At 54.0% G+C, this 19151-nt stretch overlaps 4 protein-coding genes across 4 annotated transcripts; 3 read left to right on the plus strand and 1 right to left on the minus strand.

The window, feature by feature from the left end:
- Window positions 1–2088: 2088 nt before the first annotated feature.
- Window positions 2089–4577, plus strand: adn1 (Adhesion defective protein 1; the record flags this gene model as incomplete). Its single annotated transcript, XM_066152265.1, has 7 exons — window positions 2089–2187; window positions 2257–2308; window positions 2377–2576; window positions 2629–3309; window positions 3360–3659; window positions 3707–4027; window positions 4086–4577. The coding sequence occupies 7 exons, from the start codon at window positions 2089–2091 to the stop codon at window positions 4575–4577; spliced, it is 2145 nt and encodes a 714-aa protein (XP_066008328.1).
- Window positions 4578–9978: 5401 nt separating this feature from the next.
- On the minus strand, window positions 9979–11193 carry CGGC5_v010103 (uncharacterized protein; the record flags this gene model as incomplete). Its single annotated transcript, XM_032021136.2, has 3 exons — window positions 9979–10743; window positions 10808–10837; window positions 11083–11193. 3 exons carry the CDS (start codon window positions 11191–11193, stop codon window positions 9979–9981), a joined length of 906 nt encoding a protein of 301 aa, XP_031881801.2.
- A 1796-nt stretch (window positions 11194–12989) lies between these two features.
- On the plus strand, window positions 12990–13830 carry kpr-4 (putative kinetochore protein spc25; the record flags this gene model as incomplete). The annotated part of the gene is made up of 2 exons (XM_032021138.1): window positions 12990–13215; window positions 13283–13830. The coding sequence occupies 2 exons, from the start codon at window positions 12990–12992 to the stop codon at window positions 13828–13830; spliced, it is 774 nt and encodes a 257-aa protein (XP_031881800.1).
- A 1803-nt stretch (window positions 13831–15633) lies between these two features.
- Window positions 15634–17439, plus strand: CGGC5_v010105 (uncharacterized protein; the record flags this gene model as incomplete). The annotated part of the gene is made up of 2 exons (XM_032021139.1): window positions 15634–16150; window positions 16208–17439. The coding sequence occupies 2 exons, from the start codon at window positions 15634–15636 to the stop codon at window positions 17437–17439; spliced, it is 1749 nt and encodes a 582-aa protein (XP_031881730.1).
- Between the last annotated feature and the right edge of the window lie 1712 nt (window positions 17440–19151).

Consider the following 19151-nt stretch of genomic DNA (forward strand, 5'->3'; position numbering starts at 1 on the left):
CTATAATGGAATAGGAGCCCGCTTTTCCCATCCAAAGAGGGCAAAGGGCGGGTTCGGGCTGGGAGGTGCGTCTGGCATTGGCAGTTTGGCATGCTGGCCGCCCGCCCACCTCTCGCGCTTCCTTGCCGTCCCTGCTCTGTTCCTGTTTCCCCAGCCCGAGCAGCCATCCACCCATCTGCTGTGCTCTCTGTCGTCTGCTGTCTGCTGTGTCCTAGCAGCTGTTGTAGGGAGAGCTCTCTGTGACGCTGCAACCTGTCTGCAACACCACGTTGAGCGCCCCCTCCAATCACCGCCCCTGGGCCGAGTGTCTGATTCCTTAATTTAAATTTTTTCTGTCTGTGAATTTTTGATGTGTTTGGCTTCATTTTGTTCTTTCGGGGTTCCGAACGTCAACTTCGTCCCGTGTTGCGTTTTAGACACAAGAGGACGACGTTAGCTTTACACGACACCCACCCAAAAGACGAACGGAAGGCATGGGACTTTCGGTTTCGCTGTCTGCCCGCTGAGCAAGAAAGACGTGGGCAAGGGGAAAAGAAGCTCGGGCAGCCCACTTTGAGTCTTTGCGTCCCTTCTCCAGCCCACCGGCTAGCCAGACAGACAGCGACAGACACAGACGGACAGCCAGCCGACCCCAGCGCGCTGGCACCGCACGCGCTACGGATACGCTGCCACGCTGCTGCCAACCTTACCACGCTACCCAGCCCAACCCACTCAACCCCCCAAAATCCGCAATTCATCAGGTCCAGCTACCTAGTACCTTACCTCTGGACTTGTACCGCATCTCGCTCACTCTCCCGTCTTCCTGGTAAGGCGACGCGCGAAAAAAAGGCTTGTTCCTGCTCGCCAGCGCAGCACATTGCAGTGCTCATCTCTCGCTGTCTCCCGGTCTCTCGACGTGTGCAATAAATATCGGGCTTGTTGGATATCTTACAACATAAACCCGCCGCCGCGGCGAATGTCATCGTCGACGACGTCTGCGCCTGCGTGCTGAAGGAAAAAGAAAAAGGCTCTGGGCCTCGTCGTCTTTTTCCGTCCACCCACTCACTCTCTCACGAGACCTCTCAACCCACTGAGTCTGTCCGCTCGCTTCGCCTCACCTCGCTCCCGCTATCTCGCGACCCTTCGACACCACGTCGTCGTATCTCTGACTCTCGCACACTCTCTTTCTACTGTATCTGCTCTGCCTGTACGGGCCCCGGAAACCTTTACCTTTGCGATAAACCAACAACTCCATTTTACCTTCTCCGTCGCCACGCCACGCTTTTTTTCCGACCCCCCGACTCGCTCGTCGCCCGTCAGTCTGTCTCGCTACCTACCTCTCTGTCTCTCTCGCTCCAGCAGCTCGGGCTCTTCCACTTTCGCACACACGCACACCTATTCCCTCTCTCTCTCTTCCTCCCGCAGGCTTCCCAGTCCCAGGCCCAGCAAGCACCCTTCTCCCCCGTCATCGGGCTGCGTTAGTCGCACCCACCCACTCCCCGAACCCTTTCCCATCCAGCTCTTTTGTTTGTCGTCGCATCCCCGACCAACTTCCCTACCCAAATTATCCTTCTTCCCGCCCCCGTCCTCCGTCCTCCGTCCTCCACGTCGATCATCGATGCCTTCTCGGTTCCCTTTCGCCTGTTGACCCGGCCGCCCAAAACTTGCACCATCACGACGGGCAAAAAACGACTTGCTCTCCTATCGCAAACCCCGATAACGCTAGTCGAAACCCGCCAGCCCACGCAACCCGCATCCGCGCGATTGAGAGACCACTCTCCCGCGTCTCGTAAATCCCGAACGCCAGCTGCCCCCATCGCTTCTTCGCGTCGCGCCATCGCAACCCAAACTCCAACGCTCGCATCCCACCACGCCCGCAACGCCCTCGTGTTTGCTTTGCTTCGCGGCCGCCGATTGCCCATTTCTATTCGAGACGAGAGCCACGTTCGGGTGTTTTCTGCAGGCGCATGAGATAGTGCGGAGGGAAGAGACGTCGATATCCACGCCGTGGATTATCGACACGCTGAAGACATGATGACGAGTATGGGACCATCGTTTGCAGGTCATCCTGCCGGCATGCAACAACATCCAGGCGTCCCAGGCCATCCCATGGGCCCGGGTATGCCTCACAACCCAAATCAGCAAGGCCCGCCGGGCGGTGGAATGCCTCACCAGATGCACATGGCGGTATCAGGGCCTGGTGGTCAGGTCAATCCAAACCAGTTGATGGGCGGCATGCCGCCGGGTGCTGGTGGTCCGAACGCTCACGCTTTGCAGCATCTCAACCCCCAGAACCCAATGTTCCAGCAGAACCAGTTCGCCCAGAATTGTATGTTTGACGGCTCTCCGCGTACCCTTTCGTCCTATGTCCCTCCCCCCGCTGACCTCGACGTACAGTCAACAACCCGGCCGCGATGGCGCATGCCACCCAAATGGCGCAGCAGAGGTTATTCCAGCAGCAGCAGCAGGCTAGGCAGGCGCTCATGGCCCAACAAGCCTTCAACGCGAACATGGGTGTCAATGGCATGCCTATGGGCATGCCCATGAACCCCCAGATGGCGGCCCAGATGGCGGCCATGAGGCAGGGCATGCGGCCGGTATGTATAGCGCGCCCGCGCGGGTGACCAGAATGTTGACAAAAATCTACAGCAGGCGCATACTCCCCAGGCCCAGGCGATGTTGGCACAGCAGATTGCTCTCCAGCAGCAGGCTGTCGCGCAGCAGAACCAGCAGATACAACAAGGCCAGCAGCCCGGCCAGCCGGTCCAGATGAACCCTCAACACATGCAGCTGCAGCAGGCGCAGATGGCTGCCTCGATGCAAGCGCAACAGCAAGCTCAGCAACAGCAGCAGCAGCAGGCCCAGCAGCAACAGCAGCAACAGCAGCAGCAGCAACAACAACAGCAGGCGCAGGCTCAGCAGCAGCAGCAACAGCAGCAACAACAACAACAGGGTCAGCAACCTCCAGGCCAACCTCAGCAGCCGCAACCTCAGCCCCAGCAAACCCCTCAACAGACACCGCAGCAGCAGCCCGCGCAGCCTGTCAACCCGCAATCTGCTGGTCAACCCACTCCCTCGCAAACACCAGGTCCACAACCGAATCAACAGCCGCAGCCTCCCCAGACTCAGCCTCAACCGCAAGGCCCCCCTCAAATGCAACCTCAGCCTGGACAACCTCAGGTGAACCCACAGCAGGCTGCTGCCGCTCAGGCCGCCATGGCCAACAGCATGGCTCTCGCGCAGCAGGCCCAGCAGCAAAGGAGGGAAGGAATGAAGGGACATTGCTTGCTGAAGCTCATGCAGTTCAGCGAACACTTGAGCGGTTTTACTGTACGTCGCATTTGAAAGTTACCGCAGGCATCGTGCTGACTGACTTTTAGGGATCCAAGGGCAAGGACGACCTCACGTACTGGAACATGTTCGTGAACCAATTCTTCTCCACCAAGGGTGTCTTCCGTCACTCTGTCCACATCACCGACATCGAAGATCAAGCCGACAAGCAATACGAAATCACATACCCCGCGCTTCCACGATACTTCCACACGCACTTCGACAGTGGGGTTAAGAACATGCAATTGATCATGGAGAAGGGCACCACGGATCGACCGCTGCCTGGGGATGGCCACTGGATTGAGAACACCAAGTCGAGTCTAGTTTACTGGTTCGATAACGGCTCTCATGTAAGTCTGGTTCCGTCTCTCTGTGATGCCATTACTAACTCGGATAGCTTGTCGCAAACGGTACCGTCCGAGCTCATTTCGACGCGGAGCAGAAGATTGAACTCTTCGAGTTCTTGACAAGCAGCCACGAAGAATACATCTCCCGCAAGGCCGTCATTGAGGCTGCGAAGCCCGTACATAACTGGGTCAAGGAGTGGCACAAGGTGAACTCCCAAGACAGCAAGGCCTCTCCGGAGATGAGCAAGAAGGGCAAGGCCAGGATGATGAAGTCCCCGCAACACCCCCCTCCCGACGCTCTAGTGGACCTGCCAGAATCGGCTGTGAAGAGGGGCATGGGCGTTACGGAAGCTGTCTTCCAATTCCTCGAGGTAAGCGTCGCTCACCCGTGCATGCATACGGATCATCGACACTAATGATGACGTGCAGATTGCTGAAGTGATCGGCCAAATGAACCCTCTGTTCTCCTACTGCCATGCTCACAACAACCTCGGCCCGTACGCCGCCCTCGAGCAGTACGTCAGCCAGATCAACTCCGCGCCGCAAAATATGAACGGCCAGGCCATGCCCGGCCAGGGCCCGCGGACACCCAGCTTTGGGCAGTTCCCAATGGGCGCGAGCCCAGCCCAGCCGCATATGCAGCTTCCTGGGTCGCCTCATGTCACCGGTAGCCCTGCTCCGGGCCATATGCAGGCACCCGGCATGCAGATGCAGCAGAGCCAGCAGGGAACCAGCTCCAGCGGACCTAGTGCGAACACATCTCCAGCTTCCAACAAGCGAAGACGTCCCTCTGGTGTAAAGATGGAAGAGGACGGTTCCTCCGCCCCTACACCTGGCGGCCCTCAGGTGAACGGTGTCCAGAACAAGGGCAAGCCGCCCACGCCGCGGATGCAAAAGAGGCTGAAGGGTAACCCGGCGTAACCTTGAGGATCACGTCGTCATCAAGGTTCTGCTCTAATACGAGCCTGGTTGTCCAGGCTCAGTAATGCCTTTTTTATGTCATCATTATGCAGCATGGCGGCGTCTAGTGCTTGGCTTTTTGGCTCTGGGATTCTCAGGGCTGTTCATATTGCGGGTGTTCGGCAAGCATATCGGTCGTTCGGTGCTGGCTGGCGATCATACCCGACCAAAGGTCCTCGCGCGTTCTCGTTCGATGGCCAGATCTCAATCTCGGGGGGCAGGCAAGTTCCTGCTCGTTCACGAGATGAGACATCACCAATTGTCTGCAGCGCACTTGGAGGTCTAATAACGTTAACGGCGCACTCGTGGTTGTCGAAGGGAGCAAGGGCAGCAAGCTGTCGCCCGTCCCGAACGAGACGCGCAGAGGCTAATCCGAGGTGACATTAAATGTTGTCCGATTTGTGCCTCCACACACACAAAATCAACCTCCCCCTGTACGATATCATGCTCGACCTATTGTCCAGATCGGGCTCACTGTTTCATGTTTATTTTCCCTACCTCTTTAGGTCGCGAAGCTGTTGATCCTTGTTTCCCGCCCAAACCTCGATAAGTCTTACCAAACGTCTCATAGTTGTATTTGGCGAGGAACTAGTTTTGAGAAAGGGGAGGGAAAGATGATGGGTTTTTAAAAAAAAAGAAAGTTTTGTGGAATTTCCTGGCGGAAGTTTTATCAAAGGGCGGCGGAGGGATCTGGTGTTTTGTCGGCGCAGTGTCTCTTGTCTATTGTCTCTCAAACGTGCTTTACTCTTGCTATTGCTCTGCGTACCTCTCTCGTCTTTTTGGTTTTTTTTCAAAGTTCTTATCTCAAATACCTAGTCTCTTGTCGGAAAGGAATATGCATACCCAGATTTTTGACAGGAAAACTTGATTAGTTATTGTCTATACGCGCTTTGGTGATGCGTGAATCTAATTTGGTGATGTAAGTGGTCTGACGGTCGAATCTGCCTGGAAGATTTGGTAAGTTGGAGGCATCCAATATTGAAGGATAAGAGAAGCTCGCAGGGGCAGGCTTCCAGCTTGCAAGCTGCTCTCTGGGGGGTCCCAACGCCGAGAGATGGTTTGGTACTTCAAGAATTGGAATATCTCCTGATATAAATAAATACTTGGGGTTTCCTTCTTGAGGCTGGACACCGACAAATTTGGTCTTTGAACCAGTCGTCGCTTCAAGATGCTCAACGCTCCTCGGGAAGGGTCGAAAGCCAAAGCTTTTCTCGACGTACTCAAATCCGAGGCCGAGGCTACTTGGGGTGGTAGCTCAGGCGATTTAGTTGAATACTCACTCGGTTGTAGAGGGTGATGGAAGACGAAGGGGAGGGGCAGGGAAGGTTGTTTTGGTGCTGGGAGCCCCTCGAGTAGGTTTTGCCCCGGGGATCTGGTTGTACTATAACGGAAACGCAGTTGAGAACGGATCGATTGGTTCAATTTCGCCAACTTCTGCGGTATTGCCGCTGATATTGACAAGAGAAGGAAATGGTAGCAAGGTCTTGTTTATATATCCTAAGTGGGGTTGTTATTTTCAGGTTGTGCTTGGAAGGATTAAGAGAACGTTTGAATGATGGGGATGCGAACGTTTTCCTCTTTAGGCAGAATCAAAGACCTGCTGAGTTGGGTCTTGAATGATGTGTCCTTCGTTCTGCATCGGAGCATCTGAAATCAGCTGTCCATGCTGTGGGATCCTCGCGGTCGCGTCTCTCATGAAGTCTAATCGGTTCAGTGTTGTCTATCTCTTACATCCCGAGAGTATTCTCAGGTACACATGGAGACACTGTTCGTGAAGTTGTCTACGTTGCCGCTCCGGGCGTGGTAGGCAGGCTGACTGGTGTACGAGCAGTACTGCGTTGACTTCAGATTGGTCGTTCCTGCCTTCAGCTTCTCACCATAGCATTCATTGCAGATCGCGGCAGCATTGGTTGGTGGGAGATCTGGGTTTATACATGCCATCTGACGTAGGGCCGGCCGGATTTCATAATGTCTTACTAGGTATATACACATATATAGGTATATATGTATGCAAAATCCTAAAGGGAAGAGGAGAGAAATAAGAACGCAATCCTTGCGAGCGATGGCGTTATCTGCACGGATTTTACTTCAATGTCTCTCTGATAAGTTTCTCACAAGACGTCTCACTTGTGGGGGAGGAAGTAAGGGTATATGCTCGTCGCTGCCGGAATACGAAGATGCGACTGGGGGTGACGGACGAGGGAACAAGATGATGCGCCTTATGGTTTTCTTCGAATAGGAGATGTGGCTGGTTTTGATGGAAAGACAACGAGGTTTGAATCTGAATTAGAGAAGTCTTTGAATCATTGTCATTTCTCTTGTGGGTGCGGTGGTGTCTGACGATGGCAATGCCAATTTATGTACTTCTCATGGAATGTCGGCAGCTGATGACTGACGCGTGGTGATTGAGGACCTGTAGCTATAAATTTCCAGTAAGAAACCCAAATAGCTTTTGAGACAACATGACAAAGATGTCTACCTGGTGTGACTAGGTCCATTGCCAGGAGGCATTTTCGTTGCGCAGCTTGTGAGGATTATTGTACCCCGAATTGTAACTTGCTGACATGTGCCTCTTTTCTCCTAGTGATATTCTTTGAAACAGAACCGAATAAGCCCCTGGAGATAGAAACGAAGAGAAGTTGTGTGCATCTTATGAAAACGCACTATATCTTGGCTGCTGGCTGGTTGCTGCAGCAGTCAGTGCTGATGTCTGTGGAGTTGGGCTGCCACGCTCGTTAAAGACAACAAGCCCACAAGATCTACCTATCCTATCATCATGCAGAATCGAAACGCAATTCGTGAAACCAAGAAAGCTTTTATATTGCAAGACTGTGTTTTCAACAGTCCGCATGGTTGATCGCTCTAGATGTATGTGGTGACGGTGGGCAGTATGAGGCAAGTGGTCGTGATATGGCACCAGTGTAAAAGGGCGTCCAAAGTTCTAAACTGTCTTGATAAGGCCAGCAATGGAGTATGATCAAATGAAAGATGGTGTCTTTTGCTTCTGAAGCTAAGACAAGCGCAAATATACTCCTCACTTTCAACGGTAACTAACTGCATTTTCAGAACGAGTGCCCCCCGAGTGTTCTATTTGCTGTCATCGAATACATAAGTAGTGACGGGAGATAAAAGAGCTTAGAGAGTGCATCTTTATATTTATATTAGATCAGTGAAGGCGCTGAAATGCGTGTGAGGCAAAAAATGGAAGGAATCAACCGAGGCGAAGATGGAAACATTGTCTTGTGCCTTGATAAAAGTAAAGACGCCTGTGTCTTTTATGTTATTTGCGTTTTTCTTTAGATTTAGATCTTAGCTAAGAGAAAAGCACTATGCAATTAGCTAACAGGTCCTCCGCGTATGGAATCACCCCACAGACAAATCAGTTTCGAACGTCCGCGCGTGTAAAGCCGAGCAATTCGGGTGATCCTAACATCCCGCATCCAATACGTCGAGATGCTAGAGATGATAGCGTACTCTTTCATTACTGTAGGTCTCTACAATCCTCAGCAAATACTATCTGTAATTGAAGTTTATTGGTTAAGCATTCCCGTTGGCACGACCGAGCACTTTGTGCGGAGATGAATCGTTTGGGACTTCCTAGGGTGCTCATGTCCAGTCTGCTATGTATGTATCGCTAGGCACTTGGTCGCGCGGCCGATTTTGTATGACAAATGTTCTCTTTGATTGTAAGTCTTGTATATGTAGATTCCACCCGTCATTATGGAAAGGGAGGAGCTCATAGAGTTGATTCGTGTCGTTTTCTGCGCGGCAGGGTTCATGATGCGGTGGATAGTATTAAAGCTCAGGTAGTAAAAGTCCGCCAACTTCCGAGAACACCAGCAATGGGGCATAACTGGACCCTCTTTACGAACGACTAGAGTCTTAGCTGGAGTCAGCTGCAAGGACCTTCTGTCATCGCATGTAACAATAGGCAGTTGGCTTTATCATGGGGACAATGGTTGGCAGAAGTATGGTATTCGCCTTATTGATACCAAAGTGATGACCGACGACGACGATTGACGGGTAATTGCGTATTTTCTTGTCCCCGATTTGCTGAGATCGTGGGCATACGTGTAAGACGGACAGATCTCGACGAATCAGACGTATAAACAGCGTGACCGACACTCTCTATTGCGGTCCAGTATACAAGAACACACCATGCCTCAGGTTGTATGTTCTTGATGCAGCTTAGGAGCAATAAGGCTGACACAGGAGAGAGGGTATTTAATTAAACAATGACCAGTCTTTTAGGATTTTACAACAGACCAATCAGTTGCTGATGATGGTGGATGTGGGGTAGGATCGTTCGTTCGCCATTGTACCTTGCCTAGCCTTCATACTTGATGTGGTCTTGACGTACCACACACATGTCGAAATGCTGGAACTCCCTGTGATCTCACTCAATTCTATTTGTCTCTACGGTCTGCGATGTATTCTGCTTGCGATCAAGGATACTGATCGAGAAAACCCGTCAGCAAGAACCCAGGATGCGTTGCCGATGCACTGCCTATGTCCATCCAGCGACTCTGGAGCTCAATCAGAAGATATCGAGCCGGTTAGATTGTTGGGCCATCTGATCTGGGTTCGCTGCGATCTAAAGGTTTTATACGTGTCGGTACAATTCTTCTTCGCCATGGAAGAGATGTAAAACAGGGGCCTTGGACAGAACGAGTCCGCTGTCTGACAAATCTTGAATGTTGTGGGCGGTGACTGGCTTTCAAATACAAATATATAATGCTTCCCAGACCTACTGGGCGGGCGCGAACTTCCTCACCATGATGCTTCGCAGGCACGAAAAGATGAGTCTTTTGTGGAACAAATCTTGTCTCTTGGTAAGAGGACATCTTAAAAAAAAAAAGGATCTCCTACGAGTTCAAAGTATGGGTTTTAGATCCTCTGGGACAGCTGAAGAGGGCGCCCCGAGATGTCGTTTCATAGCCTCCTCCCAGCACTTTCCGCTGAATATTCCTCGCCCCTGGTGGAAATCATCTCAGAATACTTGAGACGCAACCATACAACGAAAAGAGCAGATAGCAGGTGTGGTATGTGTTCTCGGCGGCATGCCATCTAGCTCTACTCAGCTTTTGTACAGCTATTGCCAATAAAAGAGCGACTAGAAAATTTGGAGCAGCCAGATGAGGGGCCGAGTTCGACATTTATACTTGGTGCAAGCCGAGCATATCTGGGCGGATGGTTGCCTCACGGGGGTTGTCACAGGGATTACCGAGCGTCTTCGAGCTATAGTTTATACTCAATAATCTCTTCGAAACCAGCGTGCTTAATCCTATAACCTAGCTAATAACCTAGCTAGTTAACTTTTACAGCCCAATGTCTTTCTTCCTAACCACAGGCATCAAAGTGTTTACTCGGCCGTAGGCTCGGCGGGGGCATCTTCCGCAGCAGGAGGCGAAGTAGCCGGAGCAGCGGGAGGGGTGACTACGGCAGGCGTCTCCGGCAGGGTTATAACCGCAGGCAGAACATCCCGTCCGTCAACATCCACAATGACGATCAGCTTCAGACCGTTTGGTCCTCCAACCCACTCCAACAGTCCTCCCAAAGCTCCCTCCGCGATTCCATCGAGCCGAGCCTCCCTGACGACGTCACACACAACCGGACGGCCGCCAGAAACGTTGACTGTCGGGACATTGACGTTGATAAAGCCAATCTGACCGCCGACGATGACCTGCTGCTGCTGCTGTCCTCCTCCCATACCCATCATACCTCCGGGGCCGTACGAGTGCAGCCAGTTGACGCCGTTAGCGTAGGTGAGGGCCAGAGGCCAGCCGGGAGCGCCCATCTGCTGCTGCGGCTGCGAGACATAGTAGTTGATCAGCTGGGGAGGCTGGTAAATCGGGATGGCGACGGTGTTGGTGCCGAGGTTGCTGGCTCCGGGGAGGGACGCGACGTGGCCGTTGCGCGTGAAGAAGAGCGTCACCTGCGCTTCCACGACTGGGTCGGCGCGGCCTATGCGGACGACGGAGTTGCGGACGAGGGTGAGGATGTCGGTCTTGGTGGCGGCGGTCGGGCAGAGGCGGAGGTGGAAGCTGCGGATCCAAGGGGGAGCGCCGTTGGGGGGCAAGGAGTAGAGGTGGGTTTCGAGGATGATGTGGGGGTCGGCCATGTTGACCTGCATTTCGGTTTTGTTAGTGAAGCATTCCTTTGTGGAGGGGAAAGAAGAGGATAATACCTACGATTGGTGTGGGATTGCTTTGATGTGGGAGCTGTGGTGATGATTGATGCTTGGTTTGAGGCTACCTCGATATACAAGGCTCTTGGGAGATGCTTTTGGAAACTTCGACGATAATGGATGGTTTTTCAAGAGCGTGACTGCTTTATCTACCTCAGTTATCATTGAAGGCACGTAAACAAAGTCGCCCCAGCGATGGGAAAGAGTTTTCCTTCTTATACGGGGCTAGGGGCTTTGTAGTGATTCAGGCCGCGAGGTATCGACTTGAGATTTATTCACAATCCCGCAATCTGGTGCAGTAGTCGTCCACAGCTTAAAGTAAGGATACAAATGACAGGGTGTCTGAGGCATGTCCCTGAAGAGCGAACCGAACGCATTGCTCTCAATCATCTTGAAAGCTACTGTACCGCCCTCGTGTGGTCTGGCTGTCGACAAAGATGGAGATATCGAATGTTATTTCATTTGTTGGCTCCAGTATAAAAATGAGAGGAACCTCTCTAGATGATTGCCAAAGTGGCTATGATAATGATAGAAGACTCCATGTTGGCCTTGGTAAACTAGACGTGTGAAGCTTAAGCGAAACCAAAGAGAGAGGATATTCTACGCTGCGTGAAAGAATTACTGTGAGTGCTTGATCTAAAGATTTCTTATCTTTACTCCGGTTCATCATTATGGGCCTTTTCATGCCTGCGTGATCTGGGGTGTTGTCTTGCTCCGTATCTTCTTTGATCATGAACCTGGTTCTTATAGCATTGTCTGCAAGTCGAAGAAGAGGTCGAGCAGACTGGCTTTATGTAAGGAGAGGAAACGTCAGTTTGAAGGTATCCCTGCCGAAGCTGCTGTTGTGTTTCCCCACGGATAGGAATGACGCAATATGCATCTCGGTTGGCATGCTCACCTGCAAAGAAAAGCGCTATCTACTTATCCTAAACAATCTCAGTTGTCAATTCGCAAAATATTGTTACCTTGAAACCTCGTCGAAAATCCAGACATGGGGTGAGTACTGCTCTTGCTCCCGCCGGGAAATTTCTCCCAATTGACCGGAGATCAGGAGCCCAAATGAGAGCCCCACGAGCGAGAGCCCTTTGACAGGCCGTTGCGCCTGCTCCCACGTCCGCTACACCCTCTCCTCATCCCCGCTCATCGTCCACGCATGTCATTGCACGTACTGCCAGCGGGAGACGGGCACCTCGTTCGCGCTCAACGCGCTGTACGAGCCGGACCGCGTGCACACGACGCTATCGACTGGTGAAAGCGGCGAGGAGGCAGAGGCGCGGCTCCTGCGCAAAGGCATCCCGACCGCGACGTCGGGGCCGGAGGGGCAGGTCATGGTGCGGTGTCCGGAGTGCTTTACGGTGCTGTGGAGCCATTACTCGGGAACGACGAGGAGTCTATTAAAGATTATCCGGGTGGGCACGATTGATGGACTTGTGGATGGGGAGAAGTTTGTTCCGTCGGGAGGATTGAGACCGCATGCGCATATATTTGCGGGAGATGGGAGCAGGCGGCACAGGTGGTTTGATATTCCAGAGGGGGGTGTGGTGTTTGAGGAGTACGGGCCCATGGAAGAATACTGGCCCAAAGAAAGCTTGGAGAGATACACGGCTTTCTCTGACCGAGTGAGCTCACAGGAGGAGCAAAAATAGCCTTGACGATGCAACTTCCCAATCTCAAGTTTGCGCCCGATTCCGAACAACCGACGCCTCTAAGCATTAGAGCATTTTTGTCATGATAAGTTCACAAAGTCCGGCATGGGACGCCGAAAGCGGGGCCGCGTCCGGACTTGAATCCCGCACATGTTTCCGGACAAGCCGCTCTTGCTTCTACCAGAGAGCGAGCCGAATCGGAAAATAAGTAAGAGAAGAGTAGATAAACCGACCACCCCATGAAGCTGCTTCGACAGCATTCTGCCGGATGATGTTATCCAAGGAGTCTTTTGAACCGGTCAGGGACTGGGTGGATAAGTCAGCAAGAGCGTTAGTCAGCAGCCCTTCTGGCACCTGCCAGATTGTTGACATAGCAACGCGTGACATAAACACCAAAAAATATCCTCCCGCTTCCCAAGCCCACCTAACCCCATTCTTCCGTCACATGCGATTGCGATTGCAGAATGCTGCCAGTCTATCCTCACGTCGCTTCGAAACGATTTAACGATTTGCACAGCATAGCACTATATCTCAGCCACGATGTCGTCGGCATTCGAATCTTCGCTCTCCGCGAGCATCAACCGCCAGTCCCTGATGGCAACCCCATCGGTCGCCGACACCCTCCCGAACGCGAACTTCGGCTTCGACGAGCTGCGCGACCGCATGAACAAATTCTCTTCACGATTCGATGGGTTTATCGAGCAAGGGCGCAAGCGCGTGTTGGAGGAGAGGAACGAATTTCGCATGAACATTGCCGAACTCCAAGGTACGTTGGGCCGCCAGCATTCCCGCAGTGTCGATGCCCGAATGATGCTGACTGACTTGTCTCGCAGAGGACCAGCGCATGAAGAAGAAGGACATTGAGATCCTCCAGCACAAAACGAGCACACACCAACAAACCGTCCAGAAGGAAAAGGCCGAGACGCGCGAGATGCAGGCCGCCATCGCCCAGCTGTCGGAAGAGCGCGACAAGCACCTGGCCACACGAGACGCGCTGAAGAAGCAGATCGAGGAGACGCAGAAGGAGATCGACGCGAAGGTCGCGGCGCAGCGCGCGCACGCCGCGCAGCTGGAGGCGCAGTCGCGATTCAACGTTCCCGAGCTCGAGTTTTGGCAGCAGAACCTCGGCCTGCGTATAGAAGGCGCGGGCCAGGACGACCGGCTCAAGTTCATCTACAGCTACATCGACAGCGAGGACTGGGACAGGGAGGCGTGGTTCGAGCTCTCGACGTCGAGCAGGGACTACGATATCCGGCACTGCAGGCCCAAGCTGGAGCGCGAGCGCGTGGAGAAGGTGCTGGACCAGCTCAACGAGACGAGAGAGCTCGCGGTGCTGCTCAAGGGCATGCGGGAGCTCTTCGTGGAAGCGGTCAAGGCATGATGTTGTGCCGTATGTGTCTTTTGGTGTTTCTGGGGTGGAGGGAGTCTGGAGTAAGATGACGATGTTTGACGATAACGATAATGGCTTTTTGGCTTTGAATGGATACCCAGGTTGGCGGGGGCTGGCTTTGGCTCGAACGCTCGGCGGATTAGCATTAAGGCTGCTGGTCTAGAATAACAATGTTTTTTCCTTTGGCTTCCCGTGCTCCTTTGGTCAGGGTCAGTCATATGCGACACACTATTGCGAGGAGAAGCTTGTGATAGGACGGCCAGTCCGCGCCCTACGACGGAGCTTCCATCCCGACGCCACCCTCCCAGATGTCTCTGACTTGATTTTTCTTTCTAGATGAGTGTCGAAGATGTTTGCATAAAAGCCTGGCTGTCGTCGTGTACAACCCATCTTAACCTGCATAATTCAGATGAAAGTCTGTGCATAATGGTCTCTTGAGTCTTCCCCCCTTTCTTGCTCCATCTTGCGCTGTTGAGTCTTGACCGCCTGTTTCCTCCGCTGCGAAAACGAGGAAACGGACAGGTCAGTCAGTCCGGTCCTGACAGCGAACAAACCGCATGAACCGGCAAGTTCCTGGCACGTTCTGCAGCTATGTGTGTGTCGTTTTCGCGCTATGGGCGTCGAGCTGATGCCGCTTGTACGACTGCGAAGCACACACAAGCTGTTGTAGGTACTGCTAAGGAAGGTCGCGTTGTTCCAGCTGCCTACCTATGCTCTGTCTGTACAAACTCTAACCCAAACCATCTTTTTTGAGTTTTCGTCTCCCCCGCCCTCGAAATTTAGCTGATGTCTGGGAATCACGAGGGTGGAGGGGGGAAGCTGGAAGAGAGCGGAAAGATTAGAAACAAAAAAAATTGAATTTGTTTAAACATCTGGCCAGCTGCATCCGGAGTTCCCAAGAGTTGAGAAAGAAGCAAGGCCCATCTCTCCTTCAAAGATCCGCAAGCCCACCAACCCTTGTCCGCATTTTGCAGTAACGCGAGAAATGCCCGAGGCTAGCGCAAATCAGCACCGTTTACCGAGCTGGGCCATGACTCGGGATCTTGGCCTTCCGTCGCCGTCCCTCGGTTTCTGAATGATTCATTATCACCCCATTCCATTCGCCTGTTCCCGTCCGTCGCGCTGCTGCTGCGCTCAATCCAAGGCTCCCAAGCAAGCAAGCAAGTTGATGTGCAGCTGAGCTGAGAGTGAGTTGAGTGAGTGAGAGCGCACAGCAAGCCAGCTAGCAAACCACCCCCGGAAAACCCGCCCCTCAGATCATACCTTACCACATTTTCCCACCCCCTCGTCGCACCTTGACCAAGTTTTTTTTATTCGTTTCGTTCCGTTCCTGCTGCCCACTGCTCCGCTGCGCTGCACCGCACCGCCGGTCCTAGGGCCTGTTTGTTTGAGTGTGGTGTTTTGTTTGGTTTCCTGCGGCGGCCACCAGAACAAGGGAGCCGCAAAAAAGCCAGGAAGAAAGTATCCAGGGGCCCCGAAATTTCTTTCTTTTGTCAAGCAACCATACCGCCCACACGGCGGTATTCAACCCCTTGACCCCCGTACCAATCGTCGCACTTCCTTTTCTGCTCTGGACTCCACAACTGCGGGATAAGTCCTCTATGCCTCACGGCCGTCGCCGCCGTTGCGCGATCACGGCCAAGACCCGGCTCCCTGACCGAGAGCGGAGCTTGACCTGAGTAGGCTTCGGGTATAGGTACCGCAGGGTGAACCCCCTCCCTATCGGACGCGGCTTACTATTCCCGGGGGACCCACCTGTGCTTGCTTGCACCGGCTCCGTGTCCGACTTCTCATATGGCCCCCGATGCCGTCTCCCACCCCAGTCCCGCCGGCTCCGTGACCTCGTCGGTAACCACCACCGTCCTAAACAGCAATAACAAGCGCAGCGTCCCGGACTCGCATTACAGCCCCGCCGGCGGACATGGAGGACACGCCGCGGACTCGGGCACCCCGACCGGCGGGGCCGGGCCCGGGACCTCGCCGGCGTCGCAACCGCCCGCCGAGACGGGCAAGAAGCGCAAGACCGGGCCCGGGTCCAGGGGCGTCGCGAACCTGACGCCGGAGCAGCTGGCCAAGAAGCGCGCCAACGACAGGGAGGCCCAGCGAGCCATTCGCGAGCGCACGAAGAACCAGATCGAGACGCTGGAGCGCCGCATCCAGGAGCTCACCTCCCAGCAGCCCTATCAGGAACTCCAGGCCGTATTACGCGCCAAGGAGGCTGTTGAGGCGGAGAATGCGGACCTCAAACGCCGCCTGCAGGCCTTCATCACCTCCATCCAACCGCTGATCTCATCCACGCCAGCGGTCCAACGTAAGCCCTCTCTCTCTCCCTGCATATTACGGCACGGTCCTAACCGAGAACCCGCAGAACCGCCAGATCCTGTGGCCTTCCCTTCCCCATCTGGAAGCTACTCCCACCCGGTCCACCACCCAAACGGGCCCATGTCCGCCAACAACGCCTCGACGCCCAACAGCGCCGCCTCGCCCGCCTCCCTGGACCCCACCGCAAACTGGCAGACCTCCGGCGGCGGCGGCGGCATCCCGGACCTCTCGCCCCCAAACCACATGTACGCCGCCGGCAAGATGCTCAACCAGCAACGCCAGGACCTCCGCCACGGCCTCGACCTCGGCCCGGAGCGTCTCGGCCTCGACTTCCTCCTCGACTCCAACGCCCGCCTCGGCAAGATCCAGAGCGGTGCCAACGGCGCCCAGGACTCCCCGCACTACCACCACGTCCCCATGAAGCACGACTGGACCGGCGTCGGCCCCGTCTCCCACTCCCGCAGCCCCTCCCTCTCCGGCCCCTCCACCTCCGCGAACAACGCCAACAACAACGCCAACGCCAACGCCGCCGTCCACACCCCGCGCTCCTCCCAGATGGACTACGGCCCCGCGCAGTCCACCCCGTCCTCCGCGCCGTCCGAGCCCTCCCGCGCCCTCGCGAGCTACTCCGCCGAGGTGAAGAACTGCGGCCCCACCTGCCCGCTCGACTCGCTCCTCCTCGACTTCCTGCACGAGCGCCGCCAGCGCGCCGCCGACGGCCTCTCCGCGCACGAGGTCATCGGCCCGCGCTATCCGTCCGTCCTCTCGCTGCTCAACCCGGCCAACAGCAAGTACTCGCACCCGCTGTCGAAAGTCTTCACCGACATCCTGGCCACCTTCCCGGACCTCTCGGCGCTGCCGCAGCGCGTCGCCGTGCTGTACATCATGTTCCTCATCATGCGCTGGCAAATCTCGCCCACACAAGAAAACTTTGAGCGGCTGCCCGACTGGGTGCGCCCGCGCCCGTCGCAGCTCTTCACGGAGCACCCGGCCTGGATCGACCACGTACCCTTCCCCGCGATGCGCGAGAAGCTGTGCCGCGACTATAACCCGCGCGAGTATCTGTTTGACAACTTCTTCGTGCCCTTCACGACGACGCTGAGTTTGAACTGGGGGTATGAGGACACGGATACGCTGCTGCAGGTGCCGGAGTCGGACGAGGTGGTGATTAACCCCGTGTTTGAGAGGCATTTGAGGAGGATTGAGAATTGGACGCTGGGGCAGGCGTTTCATCAGACGTTTCCCAAGTTGGCGGGGACGTATAACTTGAAGATGTGAGCGTGGGTGGAAGAGGCGGGATTTTGGGGCGTAAGATAGGGGTTATACTGTTTTACCCCTGAATCACACAGCACCTTGTAGGGATATATGGGGATCGCCTGGGAAGCGGGCGGTCATACCCGGCGTTTTGGCATGATGTTTTTTGTTGTCTAATTATACGGGCGTAACCCCATGGCGGCGTCTGGCGACGTTGGGCGGGCGGGTTCGCATTTATGGAGAATGTAGCGTGGGTTATAGGGAGGGGAGCTCAAGCTCTGGCGCAGAGGACGGTAAAAATGGCATTGATTCGAGTGTTGACTGTCACATCTTGAAGAGCGTGTTGCATCGAGACCTGCTTGATGTTGAACCAATTTCTGAGACCTAGCGGGGCCTGACATTACATCTTGGAACGTGTTGAACAATGTTGCGGATCACGGCATTTTGCTTCAACATTCCGCCAGTACCGGGCAAGCCGATTATATAAGTCTACGTGATAGCTGCCTACTTTCTTCAACAGGGGTAAATGGTGTAGAAGCTTTCTCGTTGCGCAATTGGGATACTGAAGACAATCCTGCTGGTCCAGGACGAAATCGCATCGAAACCGGTTGCTTCGCTGGAGTACGTCTCGAATTATTGCTCTCGCCGTCCAGTATCAGGATCTTCTTATTGTTAAGGTATTCACTTATCCTCCACCTCAGATAGCATCTTGTCGGGTGATGGCTAAGGAAACAGGGAGCCAGGGAGTCACTGCGCTTGGTGGCAGATCGAGTGCTGTGGTAAAAGTGTCAGTTGAGTGGAAACACCTCAATGGCGCTTTGACAAAGATACCGTAGAAATCGCTCGGCTTATATGAGGGTTCGATAAAAGGCCTCCTGCACCATGCAGTAACTTCCAGCAGCAACGCGTAGGCTCCGCAAAGACGTATGTTGATGACTTGAGAATGCTTGCGTAGCAACTTGGGCGATCTGGATCAGCCAAACGCAGTCTTTGATATACTGCAGCAAGATAAATACGGCATCATACTTTGTACATGTAGAAACCTGGAGGAGACACACAATGAAAGCCTTATGATTGTCATTGCCCCATATTCAACGATAACTACCCTTCAAGACACCTCTTGGTCTCCTTCCCCTGATCCGTCGTGTTGGATTCTTTCTATTCAAATCTGGCTGGCGTCGTCGACCATCCCTGGGATTTATTTCGATATTTCGTATTCTTATGGGGTTGACTAGTGTGGGCGAGGTTGAGACGTCCCTGAACAGGAGGGTTCTATTGGAATACCATGTTTGTTAATGTGATAGAACCGGCTTTACTCACAAATGAAGATTGAATCGACAACTAAGGCAGGGGGTTACATTGCCTGAAGAGCTGACTGTTCCATGCACTTGAACCAATATATACTCCCACACTAGCGGACGGAGGTTTTGGGTAGAGTGCTTCCATGGTCTATGGCACGAACACGAGAGAGAAGCGGACTCGATGCTTTTGCCAGCCTTGCCGCTGCTCTTTTAAATATGGTAAACAACAATTCATATGCTGGAATCAAAGTTCTCCTAGATGAGAACAGGAACTCATGCTGTGAGCATGGAGTATCTCTGATGGGACGTATGCCGGCGAGTTCAGAAACTCGGATGATTCCTAGAGCTAAATGCAATCTTGGGCGAATATGCGGTTGACATACGAGGAGGATGTCGAGACCGGACAACGGGTGTGGCGCCAAACGCGACTCCTGG

Source organism: Colletotrichum fructicola (genome assembly GCF_000319635.2).
Source record: "Colletotrichum fructicola Nara gc5 chromosome Unknown KSG_Nara_v1_contig05, whole genome shotgun sequence".
Classification (NCBI taxonomy): Eukaryota; Fungi; Ascomycota; class Sordariomycetes; order Glomerellales; family Glomerellaceae; genus Colletotrichum; species Colletotrichum fructicola.